At 45.3% G+C, this 25202-nt stretch overlaps 1 protein-coding gene across 1 annotated transcript; it reads left to right on the top strand.

Annotated features, from left to right (window-relative positions):
• The first annotated feature begins 20440 nt into the window (after window positions 1–20440).
• On the top strand, window positions 20441–21451 carry LOC115638051 (olfactory receptor 10A7-like). Its single transcript, XM_030539646.1, has one exon. It carries the CDS (start codon window positions 20441–20443, stop codon window positions 21449–21451), a length of 1011 nt encoding a protein of 336 aa, XP_030395506.1.
• The last annotated feature ends 3751 nt before the right edge of the window (window positions 21452–25202 follow it).

The following is a 25202-nucleotide window of genomic DNA, read 5'->3' as shown; positions in this document are numbered from 1 at the left end:
TAGGTAATATTCTTTACTCTTTACTTCAGCAAGGCATACTGGTTCCTTGTAGAAGTGCACTCTCTTAAGCCCAGGACCCTCCAGAGACCCCCTCTTGGGCAGACATAAAGGAGGGAAATAAGGTCATGGTATTGGCCCACACAAATACCTCTGTTAAAGTGCAAGAAATCCCAACATGGGTTCATAAAACCAGAATTAAAATGTATATATAAATTCATTTTGTTTATATTGTATCCTTTTTGGTAACAAATGTGACTCCCCACATTAATCCTCCTGGCAAACATACCTGATGCAGCCTCCTGGGATCTGCCCTTGGTACATGTTACACAAGATACCTGTTTCAAAGCTGGCCAGTATGTGCAATTCCCTACAGGAGGCAGCGGCAAATGGTTAAAGAATCAAATACTTGGCTTGCCCACAGACCGGACTACCTGGGACCTATTGTGGTTACAGCTCACCTCCAAAAACATCCAGGCTCCAAGGTCTCAGTCTGACTACCAAAACCTGGGAGCAGTCTTCAGCTCCCTCCCTGTATTTCACCGGATCTGGACTGTAAGTGAGTATTTAGCTTCAGGGGATGTGGGCACACACACATAGGACCCCCAATTTCGAAATGCAAGATCACAGAATGTTGGGTCAAAGGCCAAACCACCAAGCCCTTAGACATACCAACACCAGGTTATCTATGCTTTGACTGCAATTGACGTAGCCATAGAGGATTTTTACAAAATCATTACGAAAACCTCAGATGCTATAGCTAACCTGGCCAAGTCACAAGCTAAAGGTTGTGCTTGTGACATGCTGGCTCGTAATCTGTTTACCATTGCAAATATATATATATGTTAGATGTATGTCTGGGTTTTCCCCTGTCTCATACCCTTTCCTCCCCCACCCTTGCTCAAATTGCAGGCATTCCTGCACAACTAATAGTAGCCTCTCTACTTCCTCTAGACTCACCCTTCACCTTCAATTTCCTTCTTGTGTATATTTCTGTCATTCCTACTCATGTGTTTCCTTCTTCTTTCCATTTCAAGTCTATTGAATATGTGGCTAGTAATAAGTTGTACAAAGCAGGGCTGTCTGGATACCTAACACCATCCCATGACAATGCTACACTGACGACAACCTCGGACTCTTGCACAGAAACAGACAATTACATTGCGTGTTTCTGTTCTACCCTTCGCTCTCTGCCCTCGTCCTCTCCTGTTGTGGTGGATGTCCTTCCTCTTGCAGATGGTGAAGCTGCTGTATAAGTATTCACTACTCAGTAGTGTTTCATCACTGCTGAAGTCTCTCTTGATTTATAATAATGTCTGTCTCTGTATGTACAGATAAATGCAAATGAATTGATAAGAGAATGTATATAACTGGCCCCGATGGCACCATAGTTTTGAAGCTGCTTGTCAGTCTTCCTGGTACTATGAATAACCCCCCTTCAGTATTGTCTGTGCCTGCCTGATTCTTGGGGAGAAGAATCTTTTTGCCTAACAATAGAATTGTGGATATTTTTCAAAAGTGGGAAATATTTGCCAATAAAGACAAAATTGAAAAAAAAAATCTGGAGAAATTTTTGCCTTTTTCATCAATTCCAGATTGTATTTTTTTAAAATTGATTATGGACATAGGGAAACAAATCTTTGTTTTATCCACCCCCCCAATCCAATCCTGTCAATACCAACATTTTTTATCTAAGCAGTCTGATTGATTCCTGAAATATCAATAACCACTTGGTTTTTGTTGTTTTAGGAATAGAAGGAAAATGACAGTCCATTGAAACTTAATGAGATGGGTTCAGTTATTCTGGTGTAAATCTAAACTAGCTTCACTGAAAATGAAGTTGCCCTGTGCGTTGAATTGGGTCCCGTGTCACACAAGTTCTATTCCTGGTTTTCTTGTTTCTCTCTCTCTGTTGTTCATTCTGGCTGATATTTGCAAAAGCTCAGACACAAGTGCAAAAATACACATCTGCATGCACACACACAAATACACAACAGGAAGGCATAGCTGCATACTCGTAGACACAAAGGTATAAGCACAAATGTGTTTTTACTTTCACAGAAACAAAGCAAACATGCTACTGATGGACATTAAAAACATACACGTACAATGGGCCAGAGACTAAACACACATACACCCACTGGAGCAAATGCATAAATACAGGACATGCTCCCTAAGAAATCCCTAACAAATAGCTACAGACACTAGTGCAAACACACAATTATAGACCCTGTAACACAATCACAGAGAGCCAAAATACTCACCACTGCAAATGCAACTCTCATTTTTGTGAACATACAGTTACACAGGGAACTTTAAAAACCCTTACCGATTACAACAACATAAAAATTGATTACTGTGAAATACATACGTGGCCTTCCCAACAAACACCTGTGCACAAACTTACAATTAAAACTTATGTGTCTGATATTACTTCTGTGGAGGAAAGTCATTCATTTCTTTTGTTACAGTTTATTTTTTTTTAATAACCTACAATAAAATGAATTATTTAGATGGCCGACCAGAGCATTGCCTTGAATGAATAGATACGCCACAAAAGGGAAGTTAATCAGAGATTGTGCTACTCCAGCTAAAGGGAAAATCTTCCAAGTTTACCTGATTTTCTGACTAGACCTGTCTCTTTTAAAAGTAAGTTTTGAAAATGCCACAAATTAAACATCTCCAAGCCAGCTATTCTGTCACTTGCCACCTCTGTCCCTCTAAACATCAGGTAGGGTGTTATCTGCTCTGATAGCCATCCATCAGTTTAAATGCATGCATTCCCAGAGGCTAGTGCACACTCCAAAGGGGCAGAGTTAAGGTTACATTGCAGGGGTGGCAAGTACCTTAATTCTTTGTTCTCTGCTTTTCAGAGATTGAAGTTCAGCCAAGCGCCACATTCTAGAAGGTTGAGGCTGTACTTGGACCTTGACTCTGCATTAACAAAAGTTTGGGGCTGGAAACAGTTTAAGGGAAGAGTTTTTAAGTGAATGAAGTGATCAGCAGTTCCCATTGATAATCAATGGGAATTGGGTGCCTAACTCCCCTAGGTACCATTGAAAATCCCAGCCTAAGATATTAGTGATAAATGAAACTGGACAGAAAATGGGTGAGAAAAAAATCATTGAAATGTTGGATAATAAATAATTAAGTGAACTGTTTTCTGGGAGAATCTCAAAAGTGTGTTAGGGAGTTAGGAGCACTGACTTTCAAATCAATTTATATTCCTAATTCCCTTAAATGCTTTTGAAATTCTCAGTCTTGCAAAGTAATTTTTCAAGTTAAAAATTTCTGAGAGATTCTACTCAATATTAATGTCTTATTTTCACAGATAATATTGGTTTTCCTTTCCTATCAGCTTTGCCCATACTCGGACTGGGTGGAAAAGAAGAATTGCATTTTGTGAATAGTTTCAGTGTTTCCAAATTTGGTTTCAGGCTGCAATTATTAAAGCTTCCAAACAAAAGCTTAGTCAATACTACTAAATTTCTGCACAAAAAAAATCAGTTTTGAAAAATTGGCTTTTTAAAATGAAAAAACTTGCCACAGAGAAAGTCCTGACCCTCTCTAGTCCAGGCTTTCCCACCGATCTGTCATGGCATGTCATGGCTGCACTAGAAAATGTAACATTGACACAGATGAGTAACCTCAAAGAGGTTACGCACAGGAGTGAAGAGACTCGTAGGCATTGGTTTTGTAGGCTTGGACCATGGAAGATGACTACTGAGGCTAAGTCAGATATAGCAGGCTGGGTAAGTAACTGCCAAACACAGCTGAAGATTGACCAAGGCTGATAATGTGCAAGGGAGGTTATTGCGCATGCCCTGCAGGGTTGTTCAGCCTGTTCTGAGACAGTCAAATGATATGCATATTTTTTCCCCTAGAGCTAGCAGGGGAAAAGATCAGTGAACTAAATGAAAGGGTATTTACCTGTGTCAAGATACAAGATGCAAGAGGGGAGAGGCCCTTTAGTCCATGATCCCTGTAAGAGACATTCTTCAGCACTCCTGCTTTTGGAAAACACTTGACTATCCTCTGCTGAAGAACTTACATCAGACTTTGCATGAGTCTCTCCCTACTTGCCTCTATACTTATAGCCAGTCACCATAGCAGAGCGGCAGAGCAGAGGGCGTTGGTTACATTGCTGCTCGCTGATTTTCCAAGGGCATTGTTAGCAACGTTAGAAACTGACTCCGGATGCTACCAGGGGACGTGGTCTCATTAACTGCACCTGAGCAGCCTCAGAAATAGTTCTAGCAACATCAGAGTTACAGGGGCGAAATTCAGGAGGGAGAGGAACCCGTGCCCAACACTGACCCTGGGGCCCCAAAGGCAGGGATGTGGATCTGAAACGCTAAGGCTACAACACTGCAGAGGATTTTGGTGGTGGTTCTATAACAGGAGTTCTCACTTATTTTTCTGGGACCCCCCCTTGAAAATATTTCAGGCCAGGCCTGCTGACAGGGGGAAGCAATTGCCCAGGAGCCCAGGCAATTTAAAAGGCAAGCACAGCACCCCCCCCCGCCCAAATCTCAGCGGACCGCGTTTGCGTGGGTGTGGCTTGTACGTGTGTGCACTCTCCAGACACCACCCGTAGTCCAGGTCCGTGCCCATATGGTGATGCCACACCCAGCCAGCAGCAGCGTGGGTCCCAGCTCCCGCCCGCCCTGCATGATGCGTAGTGGCAGGGGCTCCCTGCCCTCTGCTGTGCACATGTCCACCACACACACCACCCCCTGCTGCCTTTGGTGCCAAGCCACAGCACCCTCTGGTGGGTGAAAGGCAGAAGTGCAGCACTTAGAATCATGGAAGATTAGGGTTGGAAGAGACCTCAGGAGGTTATCTAGTCCAACCCCCTGCTCAGAGTAGTACCAACACCAACTAAATCATCCCAGCCAGGCTTCTCAGGCAGACAATATATTTTGGAGTGAGGGTCAGCAAAATAGCCCAAGCCCAGAATAGCACAATTCACATGGCAACTGCTAATCCCCCCCAAACTGTTGGTTAAAAATAGCCCATTTGGACAGTAATAGTTTGCCAGAGAACTGCTGCACCCCGCTGGTGTGACTGGCAGTGTGGCAGCGTGTCATTAGGGGGTACAAACATAAGTCTGGAGGTCAGAAATGGAGAGAAAAACAAGAAAAAGACGCCCGACCTTTAAAAAGCAAGAAGGGGAGTCGTACTTTGTTTGGTTGTGGGGTTAGGCCAAAAGAAGATCAGGCAGAATGGCTAGTCAGTACAGCTAGTAATGGGCTTCACAGTTCAGAGCAAACCTGTGACGAAAAAGCCTTTGATGATTCTGTTAAAACGTGTGATTTCAGTACAAAACCAGTCCGAGCTAGTGTTCTTGCATAGGAGGAAATACTCAATACAAATAAGACTGAAAAACCAAGCACTGCTGAAAGTAATATTGCATTTCAAGAGAATAAAGGATGTGGATTTGACCTTGGATTGTTAGTGTGCTATCTGCAACTCTGATCAAAAAACTGCTGTTCCAAAAAGGCAACAGAGGCATCCAAAACATTTCCCAGTGATGGAAAAAGAAAGTTTCCGAATTCTGTATTAAAATTAACCAAAAAACCCAGAGAGGTTTCTGACAAGGATTGGCTTCTATGGAGTGAAAGGGAAGAACTGCTCTTTTGTTTCCCTGGTAGCTTATTTAGTTCAGATGCCGTTTCTTGCAAATTGGTTTTGGCAAGTGACAATGGCTGGAAAAATCAATTGTCATGGTGCAAATTGTATGACAAATTGTCTGCTCGTGAAGTCAGTGGTCATCACAAGCAATGTTATCTGAAATGGTGAGATTTAGAGGGAAGACTTGCCCAAGGAACTGATATAAATGCCAGGTCAGGCTCTGAACGAAGCCCAGCTGGAGAAGGAATCTGTAAAAGGGAACATTCTAGAACTGGTGAGGACCTTATCTGTATTCAGTTTGATTAGACATGGATTTGCCTGTTTTATTTTATTTTGCTTGGTGACTTACTTTGTTCTGTCTGTTACTACTTGCAACCACTTAAATCCACTTTCTGTATTTCATAAAATCACTTTTTACTTATTAATTAACTCAGAGTATGTATTAATACCTGGGGGGCAAACAACTGTGCATCTCTCCCTATCAGTGTTATAGAGAACAAGCAATTTATGAGTTTACCCTGCATAAGCTTTATACAGGGTAAAACGGATTTATTTGGGTTTAGACCCCACTGGGAGTTGGGCATCTGAGTGCTAAAGGCAAGCACACTTCTGTGAGCTGTTTTCAGGTAAACCTTCAGCTTTGGGGCAGGTAATTCAGACCTTGGGTCTGTGTTGGAGCAGAGGGGCATCTGGCTCAGCAAGACAGGGTGCTGGGGTCCCGAGCTGGCAGGGAAAACGGGAGCAGAGGTAGTCTTGAGACATCAGTTGGCAGCTCCTAAGGGGGGTTCTGTGATCCAACCCGTCACACCCCCTTTCTGAAATTAAATGCTACAGTATTGGGCTGCTGCGGTGTTTTCTCCATCATAGGGATATTAAATTTAATTATATTATGGTCACTATTACCAAATGTCCTGCTATATTGATGTCTTGGACCAGACCCTGTGCTCCATTTAGGACTAAATCAAGAATTGCCTTTCATATGGTGGGTTCCAGGAGTAGCTGCTCCAAGAAACAGTAATTTAAGGTGTCAAGAAACTTTATCCCTGCTTCCTATTCTGAGGTGACATGTATCCAGTCAATATGCAGATAGTTGAAATCCCCCATGATTATTGAGTTTTTTATTTTAAAAGCCTCTCTAATCTCCCTAAGCATTCCACAGTCACTATCACCATCCTGGTCAGGTGGTCGGTAATATATTCCTACTGCTATATTTTTATTATTAGAGCGTGGAATTACTATCCATAGAGATTCTATGATAGAGTTTGGTTCATTTAAGATTTTTACTTCATTTGATTCTACACTTTCTTTCTTATATAGTGCCACTCCGCCATCGCACCACGTGTTCTATCCTTCTGATGTATTTTGTACCCTGGTATTACTGTGTCCCATTGATTAGCCTCATTCCACCAAGTTTCTGTGATGCCTATTGTATCAATCTCCTCATTTAATATGAGGCACTCTAGTTCACCCATCTTATTATTTAGAATTCTAGCATTTGTATAAAGTATCAGGGGGTAACTGTGTTAGTTTGTATCCACAAAAACAATGAGGAGTCTGGTGGCATCTTAAAGACTAACAGATTCATTTGGGCATAAGCTTTTGTGGGTAAAAAGCCCACTTCTTCAGATGCATGGAGTGAAAATTACAGATACAGGCATAAATATATATTGGCACATGAAGAGAAGGAAGTTATCTTACAAGTGGAGAACCAATGTTGAAAACCAATTCAGTCAGGGTAGATGTGGTCCACTCCTAATAGTTGATGAGGTGGTATCAATATCAAGAGAGGGAAAATTGCTTTTGTAGTGAGCCAGCCACTCCCAGTCCCTATTCAAGCCAAAATTGATGGTGTTAAGTTTTCAAATGAATTGTAGCTCTGCAGTTTCTCTTTGAAGTCTGTTTTTGAAGTTTTTTTCTTGAAGAATGGCTACTTTAAAATCTGTTATTTAGTGTCCAGGGAGACTGAAGTGTTCTCCTATTGGCTTTTGTATGTTACCATTCCTGATGTCTGATTTTTGTCCATTTATCCTTTTACATAGAGACTTTCCAGTTTGGCTAATGTACCTGGCAGAGGGGCACTGCTGGCACGTGATGGCATATATCACATTAGTAGAGGTGTGGGTGAATGAGCCCCTGATGGTGTGCCTGTTGTGGTTGGATCCTATGATGGTGTCACAAGAGTAGATATGGGGACAGAGAAGGCAACAGGGTTTGTTACAGGGATTGGTTCCTGGCTTAGTGTTTCTGTGGTGTGTAGTTGCTGGTGAGTATTTGTTTCAGGTTGGGGGGCTGTCTGTAAGCGAGGACTGGCCTTTCTGCCAAGGCCTGTGAGAGTGGGGGATTGTTTTCCAGGATAGGTTGTAGATCGTTGATGTTGAGCTGGAGAGGTTTTAGTTGGGGGCTGTACGTGATGGCCAGTGGTGTTCTGTTATTTTGCTTGTCGGGCCTGTCCTGTAGTAGGGGACTTCTGGGTACCCGTCTCGCTCTGTCAATCTTTTTCCTCACTTCCCCAGGTGAGTATTGTAGTTTTAAGAATGCTTGATAGAGATCTTGTAGGTGTTTGTTTCTGTCTGAGGGATTGGAGCAAATGTGGTTGTATGTTAGGGCTTGGCTGTAGACAATGGATCATATGATGTGTTCTGGATGGAAGCTGGAGGCATGTAGGTAAGTATAGTGGTCAGTAGATTTCCGGTATAGTGTGGTGTTTATGTGACTGTAGCTGGGTGGTCACCCTGCTCATGTCCTGAAGGGCTTAAAATAGCCCTGGGAGAGGGCTGGAACAGGGGAAAAGCTAGGCTGATTGGAGGAAAGCAGCCACAGGTGGGGCCATGCCCCAATCAAGCCATGGCTGGCCCTATAAGATGGCTAAGGGCCAGAGACTGGGAGACACACTCTCTCTCTAGCTTCTTGAGAGAGACGAGCCTGGCTGCTTGAGAGCTGAGAAGGGTACCTGAGGTGGAACAGTGCTTGGGAAGGGCAGAGGGAGCTGGGGAGCTCCAGCCAGGAAAAACCCCAGGCTGCAGGCCTTGCTAAAAGGGCTACATTTGTATTGGGGCTGCAGAGAGGCAGCCCAGAGATAGGCAAAGGCAGCAAGTCTTAACCCCCTTGCTGATTTTGAGTGGTTTATAGACTGCAGTCAGCCCCAGGGAGTGGGGGCTAGATGATGACTGGCAGTAGCCACTGAGGCAAGGTGGGTTTAGAGGGTTGGGGGTTCCCCTGGAAGGGGAGACCCAGAGCGAGGGAGCACTGTGCTGGGCAGAGGGCACCAGGCAAAGGGCACCGGGATCTGGGAGAGACACGGGGCCATCAGCAGGTGAGACATCGGCCTGCAGAGGGCGCTCTGGGATGGAAAGAGCTAATTTCCAAGACAACCAGCAGGAGGTGCCGCGCAGGTGAGTTGTTGCCCTGCCATAGTGATCATCACTGTTTTTCACTGTAGAGTCTAGGAAGTGGATCTCTTGTGTGTCTGGTCCAGGCTGAGGTTGATGGTGTGGTGGAAATTGTTGAAATCCAGGTGGAATTCTTCAAGGACCTCTTTTCTGTGGCTCCAGATGATGAAGATGTCATCAATGTAGCGTAAGTAGAGGAGGGGTGCTAGGGGACAAGAGCTGAGGAAGCATTGTTCTAAGTCAGCCATAAAAATGTTGGCATATTGTGGAGCCATGTGGGTACCCATAGCAGTGTCGCTGACTTGAAGGTATAAGTTGTCTCCAATCTGAAATGGTTGTGGGTGAGGACAAAGTCACAAAGCTCAGCCACCACGTGCGCTGTGGCCTCATCAGGGATACTGTTCCTGACATTAATAGTTCATCCTCGTGTGGAATATTGGTGCATAGAGCTTCTACATCCATGGTGGCCAGGATGGTGTTTTCAGGAAGATCACCAATGCACTGTAGTTTCCTTAGGAAGTCAGTGGTGTCTCAAAGATAGCTAGGAGTGCTGGTAGTGGAGGGTCTGAGCAGAGAGTCCAAATAGCCAGATAATCCTGCTGTAAGAGTGCCAGTGCCTGAGATGATGAGGCATCCAGGATTTCAAGGTGTATGGATCTTGGGTAGCAGATAGAATACCCCTGGTCAGGGCTCTAGGGGTTTGTCTGTGTAGATTTATTCCTGTGCTGTAGCAGGGAGTTTTTTGAGCAGATAGTGTAGCTTCTTTTGATACCCTTCCGTGGGATCGGAGGATAGTGGCCTGTAGAATGTGGTGTTGGAGAGTTGCCTGGCAGCCTCCTGTTCATAATCTGATCTGTTCATGATGACTACAGCACCTCCACCTCTGCAGCACTACCAGCATTTGTATATAAGCACTTTAAAAACTTGACATGTTTTAAATGCCTGCCATTACTTGATGTAATTGAATGGGCCTCTTTTTCATTTGACTATTTCTCATCAGTTCCTATCCATATTTCATCATCTTCCATCCTTTCCTCCTTATTAGCACATAGAGTCTCCATTAATAGATTCTGCCCTAAGGGATGTCTCTGCCCGAATCATGTGCTCCTCCACATCTGTTGGCTTTCCCCCAGCCCTTAGTTTAAAAACTGCTCTATGGCCTTTTTAATTTTAAGTGCCAGCAATATGATTCCATTTTGGTTTAAGTGGAGCCCATCCTTCCTGTATAGGCTCCCCCTTTCCCCAAAGTGTTCCTAGTTCCTAACGAATCTAACCCCCTCCTCCTTACCCCATTGTCTCATCCATGCATTGAAATCCTGCACTTCTGTCTAACTGGCCCTGCGCATGGAACTGGAAGCATTTCACAGAATGCTACCATGGAGATCCTGGACTTTAATTTTTTACCTAACAGCCAAAATTTGGCCTCCAGGACCTCTCTCCTATCCTTCCCCGTGTCATTGGTACCTAAATGTACCATGATCATCGGCTCCTCCCTAGCACTACACATGAGTCTATCTAAATGTCTTGAGAAATCCACAACCTTCGCACCAAGCAGGCACATCACCACATGGTTCTCCCATTCATCACATACCCAGCTATCTGTCTCTTCCTAATAAATGGAGTTCCCTCCCCTAGAGAGGTATCCTGAGTGTGAGAGGATACCACAACATCATCTGGAAGGAGAATTCCAACTATGGGATCATTTCCATCTGCTCAAATTGGATGTTCTCCTTCCCTAAGACTTTCAACGTTCTCAACAGTAGAGAGGCCATCAGATTGGGCATGGGACTGTTCTACTGTGTCCCAGAAAGTCTCATCTATGTACCTCTCTGTCTCCCTTAGCTCCTCCAGTTCAGCCAATCTGGTCTCCAAAGCCCACAACATGGTCTCTGAGGGCCAGGAGCTCCTTGCACCAAATGCACACATTCACCACCCGCCCATAGGGCAGGTAATCATACATGCTGCATTGGGTGCAGTCAACTGGGTAGCCCCAACTCTATTGCTGGTCTTCTGCCTGCATTCTCCTTTTACTCCTACAGCTCATTCTTTTGTTTTGTTTTTATCAGGGGATGTTTTGGGCTTTCAGTTTAAAGAATGGTAAGTGTATCTAGCCCTCACACTCCTCCCCTAAATTCCCTCGCAAAACTCCCCTGACAGCTGCTCCTGTTTGCTAGCTCCTCTAGTCACTTAAGAGCAGGCTTTTTAAAGCCCCAGTCTTCCCGAGTATCCGTGCCCCCTGGTTAATGGTTGACGGGTCAAAGCCTCATTATGAAGCTCTCAGCCTTGCCTAGAAGGCTGCTAGGCTCAGCACACAGCCCCCAAACAACCAGACCACACAGTATATGTCAGTCAAGCAGCAAGCACACAACAAACACAAGCACACACCAACAAACAACACATTTACTCCAAGGGTCATGGGATCGCTCCTCCTTTACCTGGAGAACTCCCTCAAAAACTCTCCTGTTAGCCTTTCCTGGAAGGAGAGGAGGTGGCCATAAATACGTTCCATCATGGAATTTTTAACTATGTCGAGTGGAAAGAAAATTTTCACCAGTTTTTTTACTACCATACATTGTTTTTGATCCAAATAAATGTTTGAGTAATAATAATAATAATAATAATTGATACCAATTTCTGGTGCAGCATATGGGGACGTAAGCCTGGAAACCTGCCACCCCTGAAATGGTGCCTATTGCGTTCTCCACCATATCACCCCTGCAAACCAGCGACTCTATTGCTTATAGCCTGGAGGAAAACAGCAGTGACCTCTGGGCTCTTCACCAGGAACACTTCTTGGCTTTTATGTGGGCTAAGCCTCCTCCATCTCCAGCAAAGCAACAGCACCAGGCTTACCAGACCCATGGGTGCAGGGAGTTTGGGCAACCACAGAGAAGCAGATTAAAAGCCTGGGTTAATGGGGACATTCCTGACCCAGCTGGGGTGTTCCAGGAGATGCACACATGTAGAACCAAGGCTGGTCGTGGGTCCGGGCCTGTCAAACCGTCTCTGAGAAGGGACTCAGCATGTGGCACTGCAGGGCAGAAGCTGCTTGGCTGCTGCCAGCTCACAGAGCAGTTCAAAGGCAGGAGCTGCAACAATGAGTGTTCCTGAAACTGACTGCAACAGGGGCATGTCCCGAAGAGGCTAGTTCTCAGGGCATGGCGTCCAGCCAGGTCCAGGTACCTCAGACAGCTCTGCTCCACACAGGTCCCCCTTGTCAGGGCATGAGGCAACTTATGGCCATAGGAAGTGGCTACCACCTACAACGGGCAGAACTCCTGTGATGCCAAACATAGCAGTGCAGACTCAGTCACTGGGAACACATCAGGGCTTGGCCAGACCCAAGGGAGCTGGGCACTGGTGAGAATTGTGAAGCCTCAACTCTTCAGAAGGGATTTCCCAAGGTGCCTAGTGGAGTTAGGCACCCAAATCCCTTGGAAATGGGAGTAGGGCATTGGAATTCATCTGACCCCTCTGAGGTTCAACCTAGGCATTTCCACTGGAAACAGATGGTTAGGGCTCCCCTGCCCTCCCTTGGTTCTTATCACACAGACAGAGAGCAGAAGCCCAGAGTCCAAAGTTCAGGCAATGCAATGTTTATTGGGGTTAACAAGCCAGCATAACCATAGCACTGTAATCAGTAGAGCTTTTCCTTCTCCCTCCCCCCTCCTTTTAGCAGGCTTCATTGTATCTGTATTTCACGCCCTGGTCACACCCCTTCAAAATTATAGTCATGTTCTTTTATGGAGTTGTGAGTCTGGGGGCCTTGGTGCCACCTCTTTTGTATCCCATGAGAGGGGTAAGGAGTGAGGTTCATACTGGCCAAGGCCACCTTTTCTTTGGATTTGAATTTTTCTTATTACACCCCTCCCCCCACTATCTCCTCCCCACTAGTTGTTTGACCTTGTCTTGGGAAAGGAGTTTTACATTCATATATCAAACTCCCACCATATCCAGCAGCACTTTAACTCTATTTCTTATCTTTTCTCATTATTCTAAAAGCCCCCATTGGGCTAGTCAGAAGCAACACACAGTGTCTTTTTCTCTGTTCACACGTTAGTAAGGATATAAAAATATCAGAAGTCAAATGGGCAAACAAAACCTCAAATTATATCTCAGGCTCCCAGACAGGCCTAAATACTACATTACCATCACTGACACAGACCCCGCATCGTAAGGAATGCACTGGACTGATGGGAAATCCTGGCTAAAAGTCTGAGAGCTGCTGCTCTTCTTGTATCCGCTGTTGTTGCCACTGATGTTGCAATCATGCTGTTGTGTGTGATTTTGTTCCCAGTGGCTATACGTTATAACAGTGCACACCTGGCAGTAGGTAAGAAGTGAGGAAAGATGAGATCGTGCTTTCTAGGGCCACTAGAGGGCAGAGGAATGGGCTAGGTGTGAGGGTGCTGCCCAGTGGATAGCGACTGAAATGGAAGCGTAAAACAGGAGGAGTTATGCTGCCTAATGAGAAATGGAAGTAAGTGGAAAGGGAGGTGAAGCTGTAGAACGGTGTATGAGTGGTGAGGAAAAGGCCCTGAAGAGAAAAGGACCTCGATGCTAACTAATTAACTGTGTATAGTAGCAGACATTAAGGAAGGAAAAATGGGCTGTTATATTGAATAATGGGCAGCAGGGGGCACAAGAGAGTCAAGCATTGGAAAGAGGCAGCTATAGCTAGAAGAAAAAGAAGAAACCACTTGAGGAGAGGAGACAGTTAAAAGAGAATAATAGGCTGTTGTGCTGTGAAATCAACCCTAGACAGTGGCTAAGTGTGGCAGAAATGAGAAGTCAGAAATAGTAAATAGTGACCAATGGATTTCAGTAGTCAATAAAGATTGGAAAAAAGGCAGTGATGTTATAAAATGTTCACAAGGTGGCAGCATAGTGCAAGAATGAAATATGGGATAGAATTCTCTGAAATGCCCACAGGATGGCAACATCTATGGACTTTTAATAAAGGGGCAGTGCAAGTACAGTAGAAGAGCCCATCTCCTGGGACAAGTATCTTCCAAAAAATGTAAGTTGGCGTTTAATCATCTAAAATATTTTCCCCATAGGCTCATTAGACTTAAAATAAGATGTAATTATACAAGGAGCATTGTCTGCAAGTCCTATTATTCAGGTCCCATTGGGCATTGTTAGCCCCAAGGCTCTGGAGAAACAAAATTAACCAAGTGGGAGAATGGCTGAAGTAGGACGATAGTAAAAAGCATAAAGACATCAGCAGTAGATGCCGGTCTCTTTACTGAGAAGATCCAGTTTCTGTAGAATGATGAAAGACAAGAACCTCAGTGGAACCTGAGTCCTGTCCCCCAAACACTGAGAAACAGGAGTTCATCAACTCAAGCTTGAGCTGTCTTGTGGATAGAGGTAGGCATCCACTCCCAAACTGCTGTTACATCACATTTATATATCAGCAGCCAAACAGGGATATCAAAGTGCTTTAGCAGTGGAGCATTAGCAATTGAAGCTTCTTCTTCTGTGATTGCTAAAAGGTAGCTAAAGGTAAAAACTCTAAACCAGTAGCAATAGACAGAACACTATGGCCTGTTGCTCAAAGGGAAAATTCCAGGAAACCAAGATGAGAAAAGTCCCTCTGACTTCCTCTAGAGAAATGCATGAACCCAGTCAGGGTCTGGAAATGAGACACACATATTGACCAATGAAGGTAATTAATCATTGGAACAATTTATCAGAGGGTTGTGGTGGATTCTCCATCATTGACAATTTTTAAATCAAGGTTGGATGGTTTTTCCAAGGGGTGTGCTGTAGTTCAAACAAGAATTAATTCAGGGAAGTCTCATGGTCTATGTTACACAGAGGTTCACACTGGATGACCACACGGGCCCTTCTGGCCTTTGAATCTACGAATAAAAGGGGAGAGATTCTAACTGGGATGTCAGACTGTCCGAAAGATCATGGCTGTGGGGAAAAACCATCTGACTGGACATGGGCAGTGCCTGAGTTAAGTGGAACCAGCATGAACTGGTAATGAAGGGTGATTAGAGAGACAAGGTGGGTGAGGTAATAGACCTCTGTGTGGATCGAAAGCTGGTCTCTCTCACCAACAGAAACTGGTCCAAAAAAACTTCACCTCACCCACTTTGTCTCTCCAATATCCTGGAACCCACATGGCTTTCTTCTACACTGCGTACAATGAAAGGTTATTTTGAGGTAAGACATTATGTACATACAGGGCCGGTTCCACGGTTTTTGCTGCCCCAAGCAGCAAAAAACAAAACAAAAGCCACGATCACGGCTCTACTGCTGTCACTTCAGTCTTCGGCGGCTGGTCCTTCGCCCTGAGATGGAGTGAGGGACCTGCCACCGAATTGCCCTTGAAGAGCTGGACGTGCCACCCCTCTCTGTTGGCCACCCCAAGCACCTGCTTGCTGGGCCGGTGTTTGGAGCCAACCCTGTGCACATAGAATATTATTGTTTTAACTCTCCTTCCCTCTGCTGGTTACATTTCTGTAACCAGCAGAGGGAATGTGAATACCCAGCATATTTTAGATGATTAAACGCCAATTTACATTTTTTGGAAGATACTTGTCTCGGGAGATGGGCTCTTCTACTGTACTTGCACTGCCCCTTTATTAAAAGTCCATAGATGTTGCCATCCTGTGGGCATTTCAGAGAATTCTATCACACTTGTTTTTTGAAGAAGCCTTCCCAAGTCGCTGTGAAATAAAAGTTATTAACTTTCTTAGCAATATAGTTTGAAATTTACAAATTGCCTTAATGGATTTAGGAGCCAACTCATCAAAAAGGATTTGGGTACCTAACTCTTTTAGAGTGCTATGAAAGTCTCAGCTTACATAGTCTACATCTTCATGTTACTGACAGTGAATACCCAGCACATTTTAATAATCTTTCAGCTTCCACAACGTAGAATCATAGAATATAGAATATCAGGTTTGGAAGGGACCTCAGGAGGTCATCTAGTCCAACCCCCTGCTCAAAGCAGGACCAATTCCCAACTAAATCATCCCAGCCAGGGCTTTTTCAAGCCTGACCTTAAAAACCTCTAAGGAAGGAGATTCCACCACCGTCCTAGGTAACGCATTCCAGTGCTTTACCACGCTCCTTCTGAAAAAGTTTTTCCTAATAGCCAAACTAAACCTCCCACACTGCAACTTGAGACTGCTTGTTCTGTCATCTGCTACCACTGAGAACAATCTAGATCCATCCTTTTTAGAACCCCTTTCAGGTAGTTGAAAGCAGCTATCAAATCCCCCCTCATTCTTCTCTTCTGCAGATTAACAGTTCCAGTTCCCTCAGCCTTTCCTCATAAGTCATGTGCTCCAGCCCCCTAATCAATTTTTGTTGCCTTCCGCTGGACTCTTTCCAATTTTTCCACATCCTTCTTGTAGTGTGGGGCCCAAAACTGGACATAGTACTCCATATGAGGCCTCACCAATGTCAAACAGAGGGGAATGATCATGTTCCTTGATCTGCTGGCAATGCCCCTACTTATACAGCCCAAAATGCCGTTAGCCTTCTTGGCAACAAGGGCACACTGTTGACTCATATCCAGCTTCTCGTCCACTGTAACCCCTAGGTCCTTTTCTTCTTCCTAGCCATTCGGTCCCTAGTCTGTAGCAGTGAATGGGATTCTTCGGTCCTAAGTGCAGGACTTTGCACTTGTCCTTGTTGAACCTCATCAGATTTCTTTTGGCTCAACCCTCTAATTTGTCTAGGTCCCTCTGTATCCTATCCCTATCCTCCAGTGTATCTATCACCCCTCCCAGTTTAGTGTCATCAGCAAACTTGCTGAGAGTGCAGCCCACGCCATCCTCCAGATCTTTAATGAAGATATTGAACAAAACCGGCCCCAGGACCAACCCTGGGGCACTCTGCTTGATACCGGCTGCCAACTAGACATGGTGACATTGATCAGTACCCATTGAGCCTGATGATCTAGCCAGCTTTCTATCCACCTTATAATCCATTCATCCAGCCCATACTTCTTTTACTTGCTGGCAAGAATACTGTGGGAGACTGTATCAAAAGCTTTGCTAAAGTCAAGGAATAACATAAGGAATTTCCCCTCATGCACAGAGCCAGTTATCTCCTCATAGAAGGCAATTAGGTTAGTCAGGCATGACTTGCCCTTGGTGAATCCATGCTGACTCTTCCTGATCACTTTCCTCTCCTCGAAGTGCTTCAGAATTGATTCCTTGAGGACCTGCTCCATGATTTTTCCAGGGACTGAGGTGAGGCTGGCTGACCTGTAGTTTCCCAGATCCTCCTTCTTCCATTTTTTAAAGATAGGCACTACATTAGCCTTTTTCCAGTCATCCAGGACCTCCCCCGATCGCCATGAGTTTTCAAAGATAATGGCCAATGGCTCTGCAATCACATCCGCCAACTCCTTTAGCACCCTAGATGAAGTGCATCTGGCCCCATGGACTTGTGCTCATCCAGTTTTTCTAAATAGTCTGGAACCACTTCTTTCTCCACAGAGGGCTGGCCACCTCCTTGCCATGCTTTGCTGCCCCATGCAATAGTCTGGGAGCTGATCTTGTTTGTGAAGACAGAGGCAAAAAAAGCATTGAGTACATTAGCTTTTTCCATATCCTCTGTCACTAAGTTGCCTCCCTCATTCAGTAAGGGGCCCACACTTTCCTTGACTTTCTTCTTATTGCTAATATATCTAAAGAAGCCCTTCCTGTTACTCTTAACATCTCTTGCTAGCTGCAACTCCAAGTGTGATTTGGCCTTCCTGAGTTCACTCCTGCATGCCTGAGCAACATTTTTATACTCCTCCCTGATCATTTGTTCAAGCTTCCACTTCTTGTAAGCTTTTTTTTGTGTGTGTTTAAGATCAGCAAGGATTTCATTCTTAAGCCAAGCTGGTTGCCTGCCATATTTACTCTTCTTTCTACACGTTGGGATGGTTTTTTCCTGCAACCTCAATAAGGATTCTTTAAAATACAGCCAGTTCTCCTGAACTCTGAAACCTTTCCCCCTCATGTTATTCTCTCAGGGGATCCTGCCCATCAGCTCCCTGAGAGAGTCAAAGTCTGCTTTTCTGAAGTCCAGGGTCCGTATTCTGCTGCTCTCCTCTCTTCCTTTTGTCAGGATCCTGAACTTGACCATCTCATGGTCACTGCCTCCCAGGTTCCCATCCACTATTGCTTCCCCTACTAATTCTTCCCCGTTTGTGAGCAGCAGGTCAAGAAGAGCTCTTCCCCTAGTTGCTTCCTCCAACACTTGCACCAGGACATTGTCCCCTACACTTTACAAAAACTTCCTGAATTGTCTGTGCACTGCTGTATTGCTCTCCCAGCAGATATCGGGGTGATTGAAGTCCTCCATGAGAACCAGGCCCTGTGATCTAGTGACTTCTGTTAGTTGCCTGAAGAAAGCCTCATCCACCTCATCCCCTGGTCTGGTGGTCTATAGCAGACTCCCACCACAACCTCAACCTTGTTGCTCACACTTCTAAACTTAACCCAGAGACTCTCAGGCCATGTCTACATCTAAAATTTTGCAGCGCTGGTTGTTACAGCTGTATTAGTACAGCTGTATAGGGCCAGCGCTGCAGAGTGGCCACACTTACAGCAACCAGCGCTGCAAGTGGTGTTAGATGTGGCCACACTGCAGCGCTGTTGGGCGGCTTCAAGGGGGGTTCCCGGACGAGAGAGCAAACCGGGAAAGGAAACCAGCTTCCCCGCGGTTTGCTCTCTCGGTCCCGGAGCCAGCCAGCAAACCGCAGGGAAGGAGACCTGCTTGCTCGGGGTTCCGGGACCGAGAGAGCAAACCGGGAAAGGAGACCAGCTTCGCCGCGGTTTGCTCTCTCGGTCCCGGAGCCAGCCAGCAAACCGCAGGGAAGGAGACCTGCTTGCTCGGGGTTCCGGGACCGAGAGAGCAAACCGGGAACGCCGCGGTTTGCTCTCTCGGTCCCGGAGCCAGCCAGCAAACCGCAGGGAAGGAGACCTGCTTGCTCGGGGTTCCGGGACCGAGAGAGCAAACCGGGAACGCCGCGGTTTGCTCTCTCGGTCCCGGAGACAGCCAGCAAACCGCAGGGAAGGAGACCTGCTTGCTCGGGGTTCCGGGACCGAGAGAGCAAACCGCGGCGTTCCCGGTTTGCTCTCTCGGTCCCGGAACCCCGAGCAAGCAGGTCTCCTTCCCTGCGGTTTGCTGGCTGGCTCCGGGACCGAGAGAGCAAACCGCGGCGTTCCCGGTTTGCTCTCTCGGTCCCGGAACCCGAGCATGCAGGTCTCCTTCCCTGCGGTTTGCTGGCTGGCTCCGGGACCGAGAGAGCAAACCGCGGCGTTCCCGGTTTGCTCTCTCGGTCCCGGAACCCCGAGCAAGCAGGTCTCCTTCCCTGCGGTTTGCTGGCTGGCTCCGGGACCGAGAGAGCAAACCGGGAAAGGAAACCAGCTTGATTACCAGAGGCTTCCTCCTTCCACGGAGGTCAAGAAAAGCGCTGGTAACTGTCTACATTGGATTACCAGCGCTGGATCACCAGCGCTGGATCCTCTACACCCGAGACAAAACGGGAGTACGGCCAGCGCTGCAAACAGGGAGTTGCAGCGCTGGTGGTGCCCTGCAGATGTGTACACCTTCAAAGTTGCAGCGCTGTAACTCCCTCACCAGCGCTGCAACTTTCTGATGTAGACAAGCCCTCAGATTTTTCTGCAGTTTCATACTGGAGCTCTGAGCAGTCATACTGTTCTCTTACATACAATGCAACTCCCCCACCTTTTCTGCCCTGCCTGTCCTTCCTGAACAGTTTATATCCATCCAAGACAGTACTCCAGTCATGTGAGTTATGCCACCAAGTCTCTGTTATTCCAATCACATCATAATTCCGTGACTGTGCCAGGACTTCCAGTTCTCCCTGCTTGTTTCCCAGGCTTCTTGCATTTGTGTATAGGCACTTTAGATAACTCATTGGTTGTTCTGCTTTCTCAGTAGGAGGCAGGAGTCCTCCCCTCTTGTGGTCTCCTGCTCATGCTTCCTCCCGGTATCCCACTTCCCCACTTACCTCTGGGCTTTGGTCTCCTTCCCCCGATGAACCCAGTTTAAAGCCCTCCTCATTAGGTTACATAACTTACATAATGAAAAGGGTTTTTAACACTTATTAATATTTCCTACAGGTGGTATATGTGATTATATCTGTTGTGAATTTTTGATATTCTGGAATTGTGCAATTGTGTGAAAGTTCTGTAGAGGAACATTTATAGATTTATAGATTGGAAGGGCACAAAGAACCATTAGATCCTCTAGCCTGGCCTCCAAGACTAGATGTGTAGGCTGATTATTATGGATTTTACAAAAATATCAGGTTATTCTCAGTAATATTAGCTCACATTTGGACAATTTTGTCATGAGAAGAGATGAGATTACAAAACCAAATAATGGTATTTTTTCTCTTCTATGATTTTTATTCTTCCTAGAAACACCCCATGGCAAACACAGATTGGGGAAATCAAACGTCCATCACAGAATTCATCCTCCTAGGATTCGGGGATATCCCTGAGCTGGAAATCTTCCTCTTCCTACTGTTTCTACTGATCTACATTGTGACTGTGTCTGGGAACGTCCTCATCATTGTGCTAGCTATTACTGAGCGAAACCTTCACACCCCCATGTACTTCTTCCTGGGGAACTTGTCCTGCTTGGAGACCTGCTACACCTCCACCATCCTGCCCAGAGTTCTGGCCAGTCTTCTGACTGGGGACAAGACCATTTCCATCAGTGGTTGTTTAACACAATATTATTTTATTGGTTTCTTTGCAGGTGCAGAATGCTATCTGCTAGCGGTGATGTCTTATGATCGGTTCTTGGCGATATGCAAACCTCTGCATTATGCTGTCCTCATGAACGGCAGATTCTGTCTGCAGCTAGCAGCAGGATCTTGGATAAATGGATTTCTGGCCATGACCGTAGTAATAGTTCTTATGTTACAATTAATTTTCTGTGGCCCCAATGAAATTGATCATTTCTACTGTGAATCCACAGAAATACTTAATCTTTACTGTAGTGACACCAACCAGATAGATCTTGTCATTACCTTCCTGGCTGCTATATTCACTCTGCCCCCATTTGTATTAACTATGGCATCCTACATATGTATCATCATCACCATCGTGAGAATTCCTTCCACCACTGGGAGGCAGAAGGCCTTTTCCACTTGCTCCTCTCACCTCACTGTGGTGACAATTTTCTATGGGGCCATAATGATTCTCTACATGCTACCAAAAACAAACTCGCTGAGAGCCCTGAACAAAGTGTTCTCTGTCTTCTACACAGTTCTGACTCCTATGGCCAATCCCTTCATATACAGCCTGAGAAACATAGAGGTGAAGGACACTATAGGAAAAATGGTCAGCAAATGTCTAGATTTTACAAGAAATCAGCGATCATGTGGTTTTTTTCTTTCTGTACAAAGCAAAAATGGTGAGATGCACAGCTGATTCATTGTTTTATTGAGATAGATCCTCTGTGGTCCCTAGTGCTGGCTAGGTCTTTTGGAATGTGCTGCTGTCATATATCAGGGCCTGCAATGATCTGAAATTGTAAGATCAGTGAATGCCAGGATCTTTATTTTATAATACATGTTTTGAGTTAGGAAATTCCGTACACCGTCATCATCAATTCCTGGGACTTTGAGGATGATTTTCCTATAAAATAATAGCCAGTTATCGATGGTGGACCTGTCGGTGACTAATGAGGCCTATCCAGGATTAACAGAGCTTGTCAGAATTGGGGTAGACATTTTCCATTGGAAGAGGTGGATCTGTATTGTTAAATCGGGCTGCAGCACATTCTTTCCTTGTTTCCTGGATCTCTGTTTCCTGTTGTCTCCATTGGATATCAAAATACTGGCACCCTTACCACAAAATCCTTTTCTATTTTGATTGATCAAGGCCTTGGGTTTCCTTTGGGTTTATGTCAACATTGCACTTCTCCATGCTAACTTTGAGAGTGTTTTTAAGCACTTTTTTGCTTGCCCCCTCCATACACTAAGCCCATATAAGAATATAGTAGAAAAAACTATTTACGCTCAAATTTTCAAAGTATTCTAAGAGGATTAGGTGTCCAGCTTTCAATGGGACTTAGTTACCCTATTGAAAATCCAGCTGAATTACAAAATTGAAAGCATACATTTATTTTTGGATGTTCAGTGATTGGGTAGCCCTACTTGAGACAGCAAGATTTTTCAGAGTGCACAGAATTTTCATAACTTGTTTTATTTTCAATGGTGGGAAAGGGTCAGTTCATGTCACCCTATCTAGCTACATTAACCAGGTGCTCACGAAAATACTAGCTGAACAACCCACAGTGATTAACAATGGGATACCTCAAGAAAGAATCGCTTGTCGACACAGAGAGCAGCTATGTGAATCTGAAGAAATATGGACCCTGTTTTTTGAAACATTGGTAGAAATAATGCGGAAATAATGCCAGGCTTCCATTTCACCCGACCTCTTCTTTTTCCTTTGCAGTTATCCCCCGTTTTCCTCATGTCCTCTTATTGCCAATTTGTGTGCCTTTTTTCAGTATTGTTACCCCCACCCTCACATGTGTAATGTTTGTCTGATTTTGTATTCTCTCTTGTCTTTGAGAAGAGGTCAAGTTGCATAATGGCATAATTCTATTCTCTATCCTAAGAAATGTGTGGCACTGGTTACCATGGACAGGCTATCATAATGTTTATTGGTTGTTTCCCTATGAAGATTTATAAAATTGAATCACAAAAATAAAATAACAGGACACCTCACAATTACTATCAGAGGGTAGGGGAGGAATATCCCCATATTGCACAAGGCAGATTATGTCACACACCCAGACCCACACAGAAGGTCTGCGGCTGAGCAAGGAATGGAATCTAGGAGTCCTACATCATGGTCCAGTGTCCTATCACAGCATCATCTTTCTGATCTGGAGAGGGCACAGCCTGTCCATTCTCATTGTTTAACCTCCTATGCTGTCTACTGGCCACAAAATACTGACCCCACAAGCAGACGGCGAGGTTGAGAAACAGTCATTTATTCACTGTAAGAGCCACTGGATGATGAACGAGGCAACTGATGATGGATGCTGTGTTGTATAATGGCTACCCTTGTAGAGAGTGAGGGATGGAAAAGATTGGCTATACTGTATAATGGGCACTAGGGGCAGCAGAGGGTGGGGCTGCAGAAGAGGCAGCTGTACTGTATAATGGGCAGTAGGGAGCAGCAGTAATTCTGAAAAAATGCCCTCTTCAATGCAGTTTTATGAATATCGACAAAGCAACATTGTTGTTTTAATTATTTTTTCTTATTATGGCCGTGCTGTAATAGGACCATCCGGAAACCGGTCCTCATTGTGCTCTGCCATGTCCAGGGCCGGCTCCAGGCACCAGCTTATCAAGCAGATGCTTGGGGCGGCCACTTCGGAGTGGGCTGGCACTTTCATGTATTCGGCGGCGTGTCCCTCACTCCTGCTCAGAGTGAAGGACCTCCCGCTGAATTGCCGCAGATCGCGATCGTAGCTTTTTTTTTTTTTTGGCTGCTTGGGGCAGCAAAATCCCTAGAGCCAGACCTGGCCATGTCTAAATCCAGAGTGAGAGACAATCTCAGAGAGCATCTAATCTAAATAGACATGAGAAACCTGGGGTGTGGACAGGGCTATAACTAGGCATGGAAGGATTAGATTTTTATTGGTAAATGTTGGTAAACTTGGATTTCAAAGCAGATAGAAAAGGGACAAAAAAATTTCCCTCCATCATCATAAAAATATGCAGCTAGGCAAAGTAAGAAACACGCTGCTTGAGAATTTATTAAAGTTTGATATAAGGATATAGTTTGACGTGATGTTGAAAATTTGTTTTTTAACAGTTATAGGGCTTTAACTTTTTGAATCTCAAGAGCTCCTGGCATTAAAGAATAGTCTGACCCACTTTCCATAATTCCCACAAACACAGTGAACATTTAAATGAATACAAAGAATAAAATTGCTTAAAAATAAACACTGAGATTCCCAGTGGAAATAATAAAGAAAATTAAAATGAGTTCTGCCAACCCAAGATATAGCAAACACAGAGGAAGGAGATTCTCAGCCTCTAAATATGACATAAGGGGCAAGCATTTTTTATTTTAAGTGTGATTATTGCATTGGTTTTGTATTTAGTTAGGAAGGATTCTCCTCAAAGGAAAGACAAAGGGGTGTGTGTGTGTGTGTTTGGAGGCAACACTGCAAGAGATGAGGGACAGAGAGAAGTGAAACAGATGGAAGCCATGAAGGAGGGAGAAAGTACTTAAGGCATTATTCTTGCATTTGGGCTTAGAATTGGGTGAAAATTTTTGTTTAAACAGTTTATTTGCTGAAAAATGCAGTTTTGGTTGACCCAAAACTCTTGGACATCAATTAGCCTATGACTTTCGGCCCAAAACATTGGAGGGGAGGCAGAGTGAATTCACTAAGGGGCTGTTCAGGAAACGGCTGGAGGAGGCGAGCGAAGCTGATCTCCCCCTTTCAACTTTTAGCCCAGTAGTTAGGACACTCACCCAAGATGTTGGAGACCCAGGCTCAAATCTCAGGACCACTAAATATTTAATATCAGAGGGGTAGCTGTGTTAGTCTGGATCTGTAAAAGCAGCAAAGAGTCCTGTGGCACCTTATAGATTAACCAGGGGTGAAAGTAATTTACAGGATTTACCGGTACTGCCGGAGTCCTGAGGGGGGCATGGCCTCAACCGGAAGAGGCGTGGCCTCAACCGGAAGAGGTGGTGCCTCTCAAGATTTAAAGGCCCTGAGGCACTGGCTGTGGCTGGGAGCCCCAGGGCCTTTAAATCAATCCAGGGCTCCCAGCTGCAGAGGTGGCTGGGAACCCCCTGGGGCTCAGAGGCAAATTAAAGAGCCTGGGGCTCCTGCCACCGCGGAGCTCCGGGCCCTTTAAATCCCCACCGCAGCTCCGGCTGCTGGAGCTGCAGGCAGGATTCAAAGGGCTCTGGGCTTCCCGCAGCTGGAGGAGCTCTGAGCCCTTTAAATCTGGACCCAGCCCCACTGCCGGAGCCATGAGCAGGATTTAAAGGGCTCTGGGTTGACCAAAGCCAAGGCAGCCCAGAATCCAGCCACACAGCCCAGAGCCCTTTAAATCTGGCCCCAGCCCGGCCACCAGAGCCATGGGTGGGATTTAAGGGGCTCTGGGCTGCCTGCTGTGGCAGGCAGCCCAGAGCCCTT

Source organism: Gopherus evgoodei, chromosome 21, assembly GCF_007399415.2.
Source record: "Gopherus evgoodei ecotype Sinaloan lineage chromosome 21, rGopEvg1_v1.p, whole genome shotgun sequence".
Classification (NCBI taxonomy): Eukaryota; Metazoa; Chordata; order Testudines; family Testudinidae; genus Gopherus; species Gopherus evgoodei.
The sequence above is the reverse complement of the archived record's forward strand: the minus strand, read 5'-3'. Positions and strand labels throughout refer to the sequence as shown.

Coding starts and splice junctions, on each gene's coding strand:
- LOC115638051 (XM_030539646.1), top strand. CDS start 20,441: ATGGCAAACACAGATTGGGGAAATCAAACGTCCATCACAGAATTCATC.